The 14,057-nt window shown below is 42.9% G+C and overlaps 1 protein-coding gene across 1 annotated transcript; it reads right to left on the reverse strand.

Moving 5' to 3' along the window:
• Positions 1–3,347: 3,347 nt before the first annotated feature.
• Positions 3,348–12,710, reverse strand: bri3.L (brain protein I3 L homeolog). Its single transcript, XM_018236414.2, has 3 exons — positions 12,234–12,710; positions 7,358–7,463; positions 3,348–4,035 (listed from the first exon to the last, which is right to left on the reverse strand). The coding sequence occupies exons 1-3, from the start codon at positions 12,397–12,399 to the stop codon at positions 3,903–3,905; spliced, it is 405 nt and encodes a 134-aa protein (XP_018091903.1). The 5' UTR covers positions 12,400–12,710; the 3' UTR covers positions 3,348–3,902.
• Between the last annotated feature and the right edge of the window lie 1,347 nt (positions 12,711–14,057).

Below are 14,057 nucleotides of genomic sequence, written 5' to 3' on the forward strand. Positions count from 1 at the left end.
AACAGATGGTTTTGCCAACACAACATAGTAGATTTAAACCATTTAAAGGGGTGGTTCACCTTCAAGTTCACTTTTAGTATGTTATAGAACGGCCAATTCTAAGTTAGTTTTCAATTGGTCTTCATTATTTATTTTGTATAGGTTTTTAATTATTTGCCTTCTTATTCTGACTCTTTCCAGCTTTCAAATGGAGGATCACTGACCCCGTGTAAAAACAAATGCTCTGTAAGGCTACACATTTGTTGTCATTGCTACTTTATATCACTAATCTTTCTATTCAGACCCTCCTCTGTTAATATTCCATATTCTCATTCAAATCAAGGCATGGTTGCTAGGGTAATTTGAACCCTAGCAACCAGTTTACGGACACTGCAAACTGGAGAGCTGCTGAATAAAAAGCTAAATAACTCAAAAACCACAAATAAAAAATGAAAACCAATTGCAAATTGTCTCAGAATATCACTCTCTACATCATACTAAAAGATTACTCAACTGTCAACAACCCCTTTTAAGCAAAGTCAATGTGAACTGGAATTCACTAGGAATGCATCGAATCCAGGATTCGGTTTGGGATTTGGCCTTTTTCAGCAGGATTCGGCTGAATCCTTCTGCCCGGCCAAATCAGAATTTGCATATGCAAATCAGGGGTGGGATGGAGATCACATGACTTTTTGTAACAAAAATGTTTTTTCCCTTCCCACCCCTAATTTGCATATGCAAATTAGGATTCGATTCGGTATTCAGCCGAATCTTTCAAGAAGGATTCAGGGGTTCGGCCGAATCCAAAATAGTGGATTCGGTGCATCCCTAGAATTCACTTCTTGAGTTCTTAGAGAGCTTAGATCAGTTTTAACCCAACCTTTAATTCTGATTTAATGCCAATATTTTGGTCTGACATTGACAAGTCTCACATTAGTATTGGGCAACTTACTGGAAGGTTTGACATTATAAAAATAAACCAGGATGGCTTTTAGATCAGATTAAACAAACAGACGTGCTTACAGTTAGACAGTGATGTCACAGACATTGTGATTCAATAAGGGTTGGCCCAAGCATAATTAAAGCATCAAATATTTGCTTTCTAAACAAAGCCCTGTACATGTATAGAGAATTGGCTAAAATGTGGTGTTCTCCACCTCTGCAGAACCAGTGGCTGCAGCAAAATAATCCTCCAAATAGAATCCCAGTTTATCAGTTTAAATCTGGCCCCATGATTTTTGTCCCTGCAGCTGGAGTTGGAAACAGTAAAGGGGATGTAAAGGCAAACATAAAATCCAATACAAATCTCTACACAGTCGCTGACTGCTCTACAGGGAAACAAACAAAGCTGCTTGAGTTCTGCATGGCTGGGAAGTAAGGCGGGGGCTCCCCCTGCTGTTCATAAGTATGATTGTTTCCCTGCTCAGCAGTTAGGGACCATCTGACTATTCCTATCCACAGCAGTAAATGAAGGGGGAATTTCGCTGCATACAGTCAGGTTTCTTATAAAAACGGTACACATTTTTTAATTAAAGTATATTTGAGATTGGTTTCTTTTTCATTAAAGAAAGTAAAAATGGTATTTTATTTTTTTGCCTTTACATGCCCTTTAAATCTGTTAGGGGATTTGAAAAAAAAAAAAAAAAAGGCCCTCCCAAATATCTACAGTGCAAAAGATATAGAACTTTATTCAATAATTCTTTACCAAGTCTTACCCTTTCTCGTGTGCATTGATCATTTAGGACCATTTTGGTCTCCAGCATTGAAAAGGGACATTATTACAATAGAGAAAGTTGCAGAGAATTGGGAGGAGGGTGACATTTTTGTTTGGGGAGGATACCAACGAGAATTTATAATTATATATACATTAAGCTCTTTTTGGGAAGGCTAAGCTCCTCAAAAACATCATTAGTCTTCACCTGTGCCAGAGAAGAGATAAAGCTGGGCCTCTGGGCTGATGTCTGTATAAAGAAAGTATCAATTGTTCCCAGGACAGACTGGGTTCTCATTGGAGGACCCTCTTGCATCAATTTACCAAAAGCTTGACCAATTCTGCTTTTGCAATTTACATTTTTTTTTTCAGTTTCAGAGGTATTTACTGTAAGTTTTTATTAACGGACATTATGAAATTTTAATAACAGCGCCACTTACTGGTCCATTTCTGTAGGCAAAATGAACAGCAGGTGGCGCTGTGGTTTCACATTCATTATATTTGTTTAGAAACTATCTTAAAGGGATACTGTCATGGGAAATAATTTTTTTTCCAAAATGAATCAGTTAATAGTGCTGCTCCAGCAGAATTCTGCACTGAAATCCATTTTTCAAAAGAGCAAACAGATTTTTGTATATTCAATTTTGAAATCTGACATGGGGCTAGACATATTGTGAATTTCCCAGCTGCCCCAAGTCATGTGACTTGTGCTCTGATAAACTTCAATCACTCTTTACTGCTGTACTGCAAGTTGGAGTGATATCACCCCCCTCCCTTTTTCCCTCCAGCAGCCAAACAAAAGAACAATGGGAAGGTAACCAGATAGCAGCTCCCTAACACAAGATAACAGCTGCCTGGTAGATCTAAGAACAACACTCAATAGTAAAATCCCATGTCCCACTGAGACACATTCAGTTACATTGAGAAGGAAAAACAGCAGCCTGCCAAAAAGCATTTCTCTCCTAAAGTGCAGGCACAAGTCACATGACTTGGGGCAGCTGGGAAATTGACAATATGTTCAGCCTCATGTCAGATTTCAAAATTGAATATAAAAAAATATGTTTGCTCTTTTGAAAAATGGATTTCAGTGCAGAATTCTGCTGGAGCAGCACTATTAACTGATTCATTTTGAAAAAAAAAAATTTTCCCATGACAGTATCCCTTTAAAGGGGAACTCCACACAAACATAACTTAAGCTTTTTGAAAAGTAAACATAATTTCAAGCAACTTTGCAATATACATCAATTAAAAAATATGCAGACTCATGATTTGTTATGGTTTGGAACAGTTCCCTAAGCCTAGCCTAGCCCCCTGCTGATCTGTCTGACTCAAAAACCACAAATAATAAAAAACGGAAAGCAATTGCAAATTATCTCAGAAAGTTACATCATACTAATATTTAGTAAGGTGAACAAGCCATGTTGCTCTGTGTAATTGTTGGGGGTTTAGTTTCATTTAACACCTGCCTTGCCAAGCCATGAAAAGCTGCTCATACACAAAGCTGTAACATTAGACTTACCGGTATGTCCTATTGAAGAAAGCCCCCTCCACCCCCAAAATCAGTCTGTTACTTGCCCCAGCAGCGGACAGAAAATACCTCCAGATAAAGCAATGAATATGCCCAGGTTCCCGAGTGAAAGAGGCTTTTCTACCCACCTGAATCATAGAATTATCTTTAATATTTTCACAGTGCTTTTCTGGTTTTACTATAAAATTTGTACATGTTGCAGAATTACATACAAAAAAAAAAAACCACAGGTCTGTATAACTGAAACAATATCACTTTTACATTAGATCATGGGAAACCAGCTTCCTAGCTCTCCGCCTGTTGCTGAACTGCAATTCGCCAGCATTCTCGGCCCGGTCTGCATCTGGGAGTTGTAGTTCTGCAGCGGGCCGAGACAAAAGAGAGGCTGTCCCTGTAATTGGTAGACAGAGGAAAGACAGACGGAATAATTCTGTACAACGTGTAAAGGCACCAGAGAGTGGAAGCGTCACAGCTCCACCAGTTACAATGGCACAAAGATCGACACGCCCCCCCCATGCAATAAACAGGAAAAGGAAGGAACGCTATCACACACCCCCATACAAATATGCAATTTAATCAAATAGAAGGATTGTGCAACTTAATGAGATTTACAGAAGGGAACTGAGAAGTGCATAATTATATATATATTTATATATAAAGCCTCTGAGGGGTAAGTTCTCCTCCTTAACCAAACGTAGCGCCGCAGTTGGGGCATCTCCGCTGCCTTAGTGCCAAGCAGAACAGGATCCCGATAGGAAAGAAGAAGATGGCACATAACAGGCCCAGGCACGTGAAGGAATCTTCCAAGACGCCAACTCTGCAGGGGGGATAGAGAGAACAAGAAAATGACTAAAGTCCATCAAGTTCAAGCCCTACCACATGAAACCCAGTGCACTTTATACACCAATATCTATAGGAATTGTACATGTTAGTATCACTATAGTCTTTGATATTCTGTTAAGGGATGTAAATATAAAGGAAGCAGACTGCTGGGGGCCAGGACTGATAAGAAGTGTTTACAGGGGCCCTTAAATCAATTTGCTGTGAGGCCCAGTCATTTGTGCTTTGCATTGGTTCAAGAGGTTTGTGCCGTTCTCTGCTGGACAATCTCCTTTATTTCACAGAGGCCTCGCCCAGGGTTAATGCAGCAGCGGGTGCATCTGATGCTACTTCCAATTATTCACATGCTAAAAAGGGAACAAGGAGACCTCTAAGCACAGGAACAGCGGCCAGACTGCACAACATGTGACCCCGGCTGACTAACAGTCTCGCTTGCTGTACATTTAAAGGGAAACTGTATGTGTGACATTTTCAGCTCAGCATCTAGCACTTGGCTGTTCCTGAACAGCTCCAATATGAGTCAATATGGGACCTACACCTACTACTACTACACCTCCTACCACTACTACTACTACACCTACTCCTGCTACTACGTTAGGCCCACCCTCTGATTATCAGACCACTAGTCACCTGAAGCCCCTGGGCAGTTCCCCCTGCCAACAAGTAGAACCACAATAAAAAAATGCCCTGCACCCACTGTCATGCCCCTGATCCACCTTGGTCACACCCACGTAGATTCCAACCCCACCCATGATCTTCCGACTCTCCCGCAATCCCCACCCATGAGTTACACCTTCCCATCTCTTTGGGCCCCGACTGGAGTGACTGCTGACGAACAAAATGGCGCCCCCAGTGTAAGAGGGTTTCCTGATTGGTTAATGCTACTGGATGTGGCAGAGGAGGGATATCAAGTACATTGGTGCTAGGCTGAAAAATGTGTCCATAGGCTTCAGGTAAGTAGCACAAAGGGAACTCACTGCATGACTGCCTTTGCTCCCGATATTGGCCCTCCATAGGATGAGCCCATGATTAAGCTCCCTAGGTGGGTGCGAAACGAGTAGGGCGGATGGAGATGCAAATATACATTTTTAACTTTGTATAATAAAAAGATATTTTTGTAATTAATTTTCACTGGTCCTGTGGATCCGTTTGAGTGCCGGTCCGCCCTGCTTCTTCTTCAAATCCTGTGCCTTATCGCTCCCTAAAGCTGGGGGTCTGGTGCACCCGCACCACATTTACTATTTGGTGAGTTATTTACAATATATTCTAGGGCACCTTGTTTTTTCCAAACTCCTCCATAGGATGCACATCCAATAGGACGCTGCACATTATTAAAAGTATTGGAAAGTATACAGCGGTCTTTGCACAATGGAGGCTTCCGCCCCTGGGTAGTTGCAGAACTGGATTTCACTGTTATGCTATCAAAACCCAGAAGGAGAAACAATGCAGTGGGGCTTCTTAAAGTCTTTTTCTGCCACTGCGGGGTCATCATAGACTCTACGAGATGAATTTAGGCTCATCTTGTACCCACTGAGTACAACTGCCACTGGGTTGGTGCAGGGCACAAGGACAGTGTAGCTGAGCAAATACAGGATGATGGAGGTCGCATTGTATCCCAGCAACCATGCATGAGAGACATAGCACCTGTGCCCGATACAGAACATGCACAGCAGCGTCCAATGGGGCACTGATCCCATCATTTATAATTATTATCTTTTATTGATCCAAGTAGGAATTAAATAACCCTTGTAACCAACAGCTGTCATATGAAAACACCCCCGGCTCTTCCTTGGCTACATGCAGGTTGCACCCCAGATTTGTACAACAAACGCACCCAGGTAAAGACGGGCTGGTGAGATCAGTTGATTTAGATTTAGGTTGAATAGTTAATGAATCCACTGTTTGATTAATGATGTTCAGCGATGTGGTTTTTTTTTTGGTCAACATTTACTCACTGGAGTTGGACCAACTGCTTCCCAAGGTGACAGTGGAAATTCACGATATACATAATATTGGCTGAATTTGGATGGGGTCTCATATGTTTGGAAATGTAGGATTCCCTTTATGCTGCTCCACAGACACATTCCCAATAAAATTCATAGCTCATATACTTTCCATTCAGTTCTCCAGTTGACAATAGGGCAAGCGAGTGGGCAGACTCATCCTGGCACTTTTTGGAATGACTAGGTCAGCCTTCATTATAAGCCCCTTGAGGACATCTCCATGCTTCCAATATAACATAGCTCTTGGGTTTTCATCATTACCCAGAGCCCTTTACTGATCAATAATCCTCTAGCAAGGGCATCACAAGGGAGCAGGGCCACCATTAGAATTTGTGGGGCCCCGTACAACATTTTCTGTTTCCCAATACAAGTAAAAAAAAAAAAGAAAATATTGGTGGCCAGGGACCGGTACAAGTAAAAAAAAAAAAAATCTTGGTGGCTAGCCCCCCCTTCCAAGTTACCAGGGCCCCCCAAGTTAAAAAAAACATCATCGGCCAGGGCGCCCCAAGTTAAAAAGTGACCAAAGGTTAAAAAATATTGGTGCTCAGCTTCTACTTCAGCAGTTCAAGGGAGGTTGGCTAATCCAGTCCCCCAGTGCCCCCCTGATGGCGGCCTTGCAAGGGGTGTAGGCAGTCGTAACGGACTATAGTTAACGATCTCCACAGCAGAGACAAGGTTTTCTCCAGCCTTTACAGAAAAATACCAAAATGCCTTCCAGCTTTCCAGCCCTTCTTGAAAGAACACTTTAGGACTCCAGAAAAACAAGGATCGGCCCTTCAGCATCCTGGGAAAAAAGTGCACTTGTACTGCCCTACGCTGCTGTTCCCATCAATGTACCAAACTCTCTGATATATATGAGAATTGGACCACATGCTATATTAGATTATACTCAAGATCTGACACCTGCTATAAACTGCCAGTTTCCCTACGAAACCATATGGGAAACCATAAAGGGCCAGGCACAGGGCTGTACATTATTTATCATGGCTGCTGGTGAGTCATATAGTGAAGGGGGTGAATGGAGCTGTACTTGGGGGGGATTCAAACAACTGTCCAATGTAATGGCTGCTCAATTTCCAACAGAATGAGATTTAGTGCATTTGATTATACTGGGGAAAAAGTAATAAGAAGTGTGAAGGTTACCCCTAGCAACTAATCAGCTGTTGTTTTTAAAAACGGGCAAATTGTATCGGCAGTTACTGTTATACCACTGCCACTGGCAATTCCCGGCCCTTTAAGAAAATGATGGCGATGCCTCTGAATACAGGTCACACTTTCCTCGCATTAGATATTTACCTGCACGCAGGACAGCCTCCCACCACCACCACAGACGTAGTTGCTGCTGGCTGTTGGATTATGGTGTAAGTGCTTGGATAGGCCGGCTGGGGCGGAGGAACATATCCTAAAATGGGCAGAAAAAGAAATAAATGTAAAAGATAAAAAAAAAAATTATGAAACAAATTTCATTCTATAAACTCACACCAACAAGAAGTTACACCAGGGACATACCAAATCCATCCTTTAAAGGGATTCGGTCATGATTTTTTATTTCTAAATTACACTGCAAATAATTCACTTTACAATATAAAATTTCATTCCTGAACCAGCAAGTGTATTTTTTTATAGTTGTAATATTGGTAGGGATGCACCGAATCCACTATTTTGGATTCGGCCGATTACCGAACCAAATACTAATTTGCATATACAAATTAGGGACAGAAAAGGATTAGGGTTACGGATCGACCAGGCACAAGGATTTGGGCGAATCCAAATCCTGTTGAAAAAGGCCGAATTCCGAACCGAATACTGGATTCGGTGCATCCCTAAATATTGGTGTGTAAGCAGCCATCTCAGGTCATTTTGCCTGGTCATGTGCTTTCAGAAAGAGCCAGCACTTTAGGATGGAACTGCTTTCTGGCAGGCTGTTGTTTCTCCTACTCAATATAACTGAATGTGTCACAGTGGGACCTGGATTTTACTATTGAGTGTTGTTCTTATATCTACCAGGCAGCTGTTATCTTGTGTTAGGGAGCTCTTATCTGGTTGCCTTCCCATTGTTCTGTTGTTAAGCTGCTGGGGGGGGGGAGGGGGTGATATCACTCTAACTGGCAGTACAGCAGTAAAGAGTGATTGAAGTTTATCAGAGCACAACTCACATGACTGGGGGCAGCTGGGAAACTCACAAAATGTCTAGCCCCATGTCAGATTTCAAAATTAAATATAAAAAAAAATCTGCTCTTTTGAGAAATGGATTTCATTGCAGAATTCTGCTGGAGTAGCACTATTAACTGATGTGTTTTGAAAAAATTTTTTTTCCCATAACAGTATCCCTTTAATTTTGGATGAATACATAGCCAAATCTGGAACATAATGGCACAGGTACTACGACGAACTGGGGACAGGGTACCACCAGTTCAATGCTGCCAATATGAAGCACTGAATACTGCTAGTGCCAACCACCCATTCAGCAACTGTCAGACCCCAGGAAAGCAAGTGGGGGTGCTTGTGCACATAAAATACATGGACTCTTTGCCTACTAAAAAAGCAGGCAGAATGCCGACAACTTCTGAGACTACTTCCCTATTGCAAACGGCACACAAAGAAGTTGTAACATGAGAAATGGAGAATTGCATAATGTGTGCTTTTTGGGAGAAATTCCAGATTGTGTTCCACTTGTGGGAGCTGAAAGCATACTTATGATCATGGCTGCCAAAATGATTGTGTGTTATTCATCTCCAACTATTAAAGCCATCACACTGACCTCCAGACACAGAGGAATTTACTGACTGGGGCCAGAGGCAAAAATTGGCACAACCGTGATGCTTTTACCAGAATTCCAGCATCCCAACCAATTTGCCAGGTGCAAGCTAGCATCCGGAAACCAAACAGACTTTTGCTTTTGTTTCATAACTTGTAAGCAACTCCTGAAATGTAATTTAGTTTACCCGCCCCACTAAATGAGGGTTTCTGGCAGTGATAACCCAAGCACATGCAGCAGTGGCAGCTGAAAGAAGACAATTAAGGCAAAGACCAGACAAAGCAGATACCCCAACCACCCATATGAAGACAAAAGCTGGCAGCCTTTGAATTCTGAGAGTTGCCCGTTCTCCTGACCAATGAAAGATGGACACTTGGGCAAAAGGTCATGTCATCTCCTGACCAACGAAAGATGAGGACACTTGGGCAAGAGGTCATGTTATCTCCTGACCAATAAATGATGGACACTTGGGCAAAAGGTCATATCTCCTGACCAACGAAAGATGAGGACACTTGGGCAAGAGGTCATGTTATCTCCTGACCAATAAATGATGGACACTTGGGCAAGAGGTCATGTCATTTAAATACTGAGGGTTGCCCATTTTCCTGACCAATGAAGGCTGGACATCTCTGCAAGAGGATTTTAGATTCGAGGATTGCCCATTCACACATAATTTTATCTCATACGTATAAAATGAGCTCACCAGGGTCAAAAAGCAGAAGAGCACAAGGTGAGTCACCAGGTAAGATAAACACTGTGTCAGGTCACCATTACATTTTACAGACCTAGTATTGTGGAACCTTTGTCCTTCCCTTGGACTGGGTTTTTTTTTTATGTTTAAAGGGACGGACACATGACATGCAAGTTCAGTACATTAGTGTAGATGAACCTCCAACAACTCCAATAAGTGTCCTTAGCGAGCAGTTCGTAGAATTTACTGCAAACCTACTGACTTTTTGTTCACATTCTAACAAACAAGGAACAATAAATTAAACTTGAGATCGGTCAGCTGGATTTGGCTCAGAGGGAGACTGCATTTGTGCACACTTAACCCCAGTACCCAACTCATTATTATTACGGTCAAAAAAAACAATTAAAAAAAGTACATTAAAAATAAAAATGTATTAACGGAGCAGATCATTTGAAGCAATCAAATTAGTAGGCCAGTTCAATCAAAATTATTTTTAAAGAATTGACCAAATCCGATTTCCCAGCATGTGATTTATATCAGGCGACTGAGCTCTAACAGGATGGTGTCCAACTACACAAAGCATTCTAATGAGGTCACGCAGGTATCACCTTTAATAAATGTGTCCATACTTAAAAACTTTGATACAAGGGGGAAAATATCAAATGGCTGGGAATCATTCACATGAACAGTGAGAAACTGTGGAAATGAAAACTCTTTTACCCTCCGCACCAGTTTCCATTTTGGTTGGCTGGGACACTCATTCCCTAAACCCCATCACAGTGCAACTTAAGCTGGCCAAAGACGCAAAGATCCTATCGTACGAATCGAGGATTCGTATGATTTTCGGACCCTGTGTAGAGAGTCCCGTCATTTTTTGGCTGATCGGACAAGTTTGATTTTGTCCCGACCAATCCCGCCGGAGCCCATTGCGCTCTCATCGTAATCTTGATTACGTTCAGATTACCCCCATATAGCCATGCCCGTTAGTGGCATATCGGGGGAAAGATTGGCTCGTTTGTCTACGTCGCCAAACGAGCGGATCTTTTTGTCTATGGCCACCTTTAGGAAGGATTAGAGAAAGAACAGGATACCCCAGTGCAAAAAATAATAATTTACAGGTATGGGATCCATTATCCAGAAAGCTCCGAATTATTGCCATAGACTCCATTTTATCCAAATAATATATATATATTTTTTTAAATTATTTCCTTTTTCTCTGTAATAATAAAACAGTAACTTGTACTTGATCCAAACTAAGATATAATTAATCCTTATTGGAAGCAAAACCAGCCTATTGGGTTCATTTAATGTTTACATGATTTTCTAGTAGACTGAAGGTATGAAGATCCAAATTACGGAAAGATCTGTTATCCGGAAAACCCAAGGTCTCATGCATTCTGGATAACAGGTCCCATACCTGTATGTGTGTGTGTGTTATGTATAGTTGGGATCAAGTACAAGAAACTGTTTTATTATTACAGCGGAAAAGGGAATCCTTTTTTAAAAATTATGAATTATTTGGATACAATGGAGTCTATGGGAGATGGCCTTCCTGTAATTCTGAGCTTTCTGGATTACGGAACCCATACCTGTACACCATTCACAGGAAACTCAGTGGCACTGACAAAATATATATATATATATATATATATATATATATATATATAATCCAAAAAATATAAAACCGCACTCCAAGGTCTTGAAATAGTGAAAATAGTGGAAAATTTATTTCAACGTTTCGGCACACTGACTCGGGCCGTCTTCAGGAAGTGAAAAACGTGCAACACAAGTGCCAGATTTATACATGTAAAGATGGCGCCCAAATTGAGGATGTGACGTCATCAGTAAGTGCCCATAGTGCTGATTGGACAATAATTATTCAAAATTATAAATATTTAGTGTCTCTCTCTCTCTCTCTATATAAAAAAGACAAGCACAATAGGGATAACAGGGATACACCTCCCCAGACACAAGTCACACACATTACATGATACTAGTTGTCTGACAAGTGCACACAGTCAGTGTAGGAGAGAGTAGAAGAAGAGAGAGAGGTAGAAGAGAGAGATGTAGAAGAGAGGTGTCTGTGTAGAAGAGAGAGAGAAGTAGAAGAGAGAGAGAGAAGTAGAAGAGTGAGAAGTAGAAGAGAGAGAGAGAGAGAGAAGTAGAAGAGTGAGAAGTAGAAGAGAGAGAGAGAGAGAAGTAGGAGAGAGAGAGAGAGAGAAGTAGGAGAGAGAGAGAGAGAGAGAGAGAGAGAGGGAGAAGTAGAAGAGAGAGAGAGAGAGAGGTAGAAGAGAGAGAGAGAGAGAAGTAGAAGAGAGAGAGAGAGAGAAGTAGAAGAGAGAGAGAGAAGAAGAAAGAGACAGAGAGAGAAGAAGAAAGAGAGAGAGAGAGAAGAAGAAAGAGAGAGAGAAGTAGAAGAGAGAGAGAGGGAGAAGTAGAAGAGAGAGAGAGAGAGAGAGAGAGAGAGAGAAGTAGAAGAGAGAGAGAAGTAGAAGAGAGAGAGAGAGAGAGAGAGAGAGAGAGAGAGAGAGAGAGGTAGAAGAGAGAGAGAGAGAGAGAGAGAGAGAGAGAGAGAGAGAAGTAGAAGAGAGAGAGAGAAGTAGAAGAGAGAGAGAGAAGTAGAAGAGAGAGAGAGAAGTAGAAGAGAGAGAGAGAAGTAGAAGAGAGCCCATCTGTACAGGTGAGAGCAGTAAAGCGAATAGAGGTGGTACATAGGTACATACCGGCGGCAGCAGGGTAAGGGTATGGCGGGGGGTAGGCGTGCTGGGCAGCTGTCTGAGGAGCTCCAGGAATAGCCCCATAGTTCTGCTGCTGCCCGTAGTCATATCCCCCCGGTACCGCCGGGCTGTAGGCTGGGGGTCTGTCCTGCAGGAGGGGCTTGCTATCCATTCTTTACCGGTCGGAGTGAGCACAGGTTGGCAGGAAGGAACTCAATCACAAAGTGAAAGCAGCTTCCCTGTCAGTAGGGTGTGGACACAAGTTTGTGGGAGACTCTATCACGGGAAGAGGGGGGTAAAGGAGTTACCCAGAGTCACATGTACCCGATCCCTTCTGCCTGTGCGAACTCTCCCACCCCTCTTCTCTCAACTGGGTCCCGAAGTAGAAGGTGCAAGCGGTCATGTGCTCAGCTCTTTGCTGGATCAGGCCAGTCACAAGACTTGGGTCATGTGACCACTCCCGAGCGCACTTGCCTCTCCCCCCTGCAGACAGGAAGGGCTCCTTGTTAAAGGCGCCGCGCACTCGAGACCTGTTACTGTTACTCCTCAACCTCGTCACATCATTTGTCTTTATTTCTGTTGGATTCCTTGTCCTCCTCACACAATGGACGCTATGCCAATGAGGGAACATGGTTACCGGCAGGGGGCGCACATTATCTACACCAGGCGCCATTTCCTCGTGTAATACGTTTCTGTGAGAATCTCCTTGTGTCTCCTAAAAAGGGGAACCTAAATCCACTGCCATTATAACTTCTATTGCCGTTGGTTTGTTATCCTATATACTAACCGAAGGCCTATCTATGTCCCGAGTGGAGGGGAGGCAGATGCGCACGCAACTTCGGTTAGGATCTATGAGATGCGCGCGCAACTTCAGCCGAAAGACATAGATGCGGCCTTCGATTAGCAGATGTGCTGGAAGGTTAGGATCAGAACAGGTTAGGATCGGGGAGGCAGATGCGCTGGAAGGTTAGGATCTAGGGAGGCAGATGCGCTCACCGTCTCCTTCTGCCTCCCGCCGCCTCTTCTTTCCTGCTCACTCAGGCGGCGACCGCTGGAAGGTTAGGATCTAGGGAGGCAGATGCGCTCACCGTCACACTAGGGGAACCGGTTGCGTACCTGCACGAAAGTCTGTATAAGCGTCGGCCATCTTGCTACTCCTCTGCGACTTTGTCATCCGCCCACTGCCAAATCCGCCCACTAAAGTCTGTATAAGCGTCGGCCATCTTGCTACTCCTCTGCGAGTTTGTCATCCGCCCACTAAAGTCTGTATAAGCATCGGCCATCTTGCTACTCCTTTGCAAGTTTGTCTAATGGCGGCGCTAGCGTCACTCTAGGAGGGGAACCGGTTGCGTACCTGCACGAAAGTCTGTATAAGCGTCGGCCATCTTGCTACTCCTCTGCGACTTTGTCATCCGCCCACTGCCAAATCCGCCCACTAAAGTCTGTATAAGCGTCGGCCATCTTGCTACTCCTCTGCGAGTTTGTCATCCGCCCACTAAAGTCTGTATAAGCGTCGGCCATCTTGCTACTCCTTTGCAAGTTTGTCTAATGGCGGCGCTAGCGTCACTCTAGGAGGGGAACCGGTTGCGTACCTGCGTGGGTGGCCATTTTTAGCAAAACGGGCTATATTATCTCCAAAAAATATTGATGTTGACATGATAAACAACCAAGTGATTGCATTACTTCCTGGACAAAGCTGTGTCTTTCTGAGTACTGACTGTATTGATTCTGAAGACGAAAGTGAGAAACTTAACTTCCCATTAGAATATTTAAACACTATCAACAATGCTGGATTACCACAACACAATCTTATACTCAAAGTAGGAACAA

The sequence above is a fragment of the Xenopus laevis genome, chromosome 9_10L, assembly GCF_017654675.1.
Source record: "Xenopus laevis strain J_2021 chromosome 9_10L, Xenopus_laevis_v10.1, whole genome shotgun sequence".
Classification (NCBI taxonomy): Eukaryota; Metazoa; Chordata; class Amphibia; order Anura; family Pipidae; genus Xenopus; species Xenopus laevis.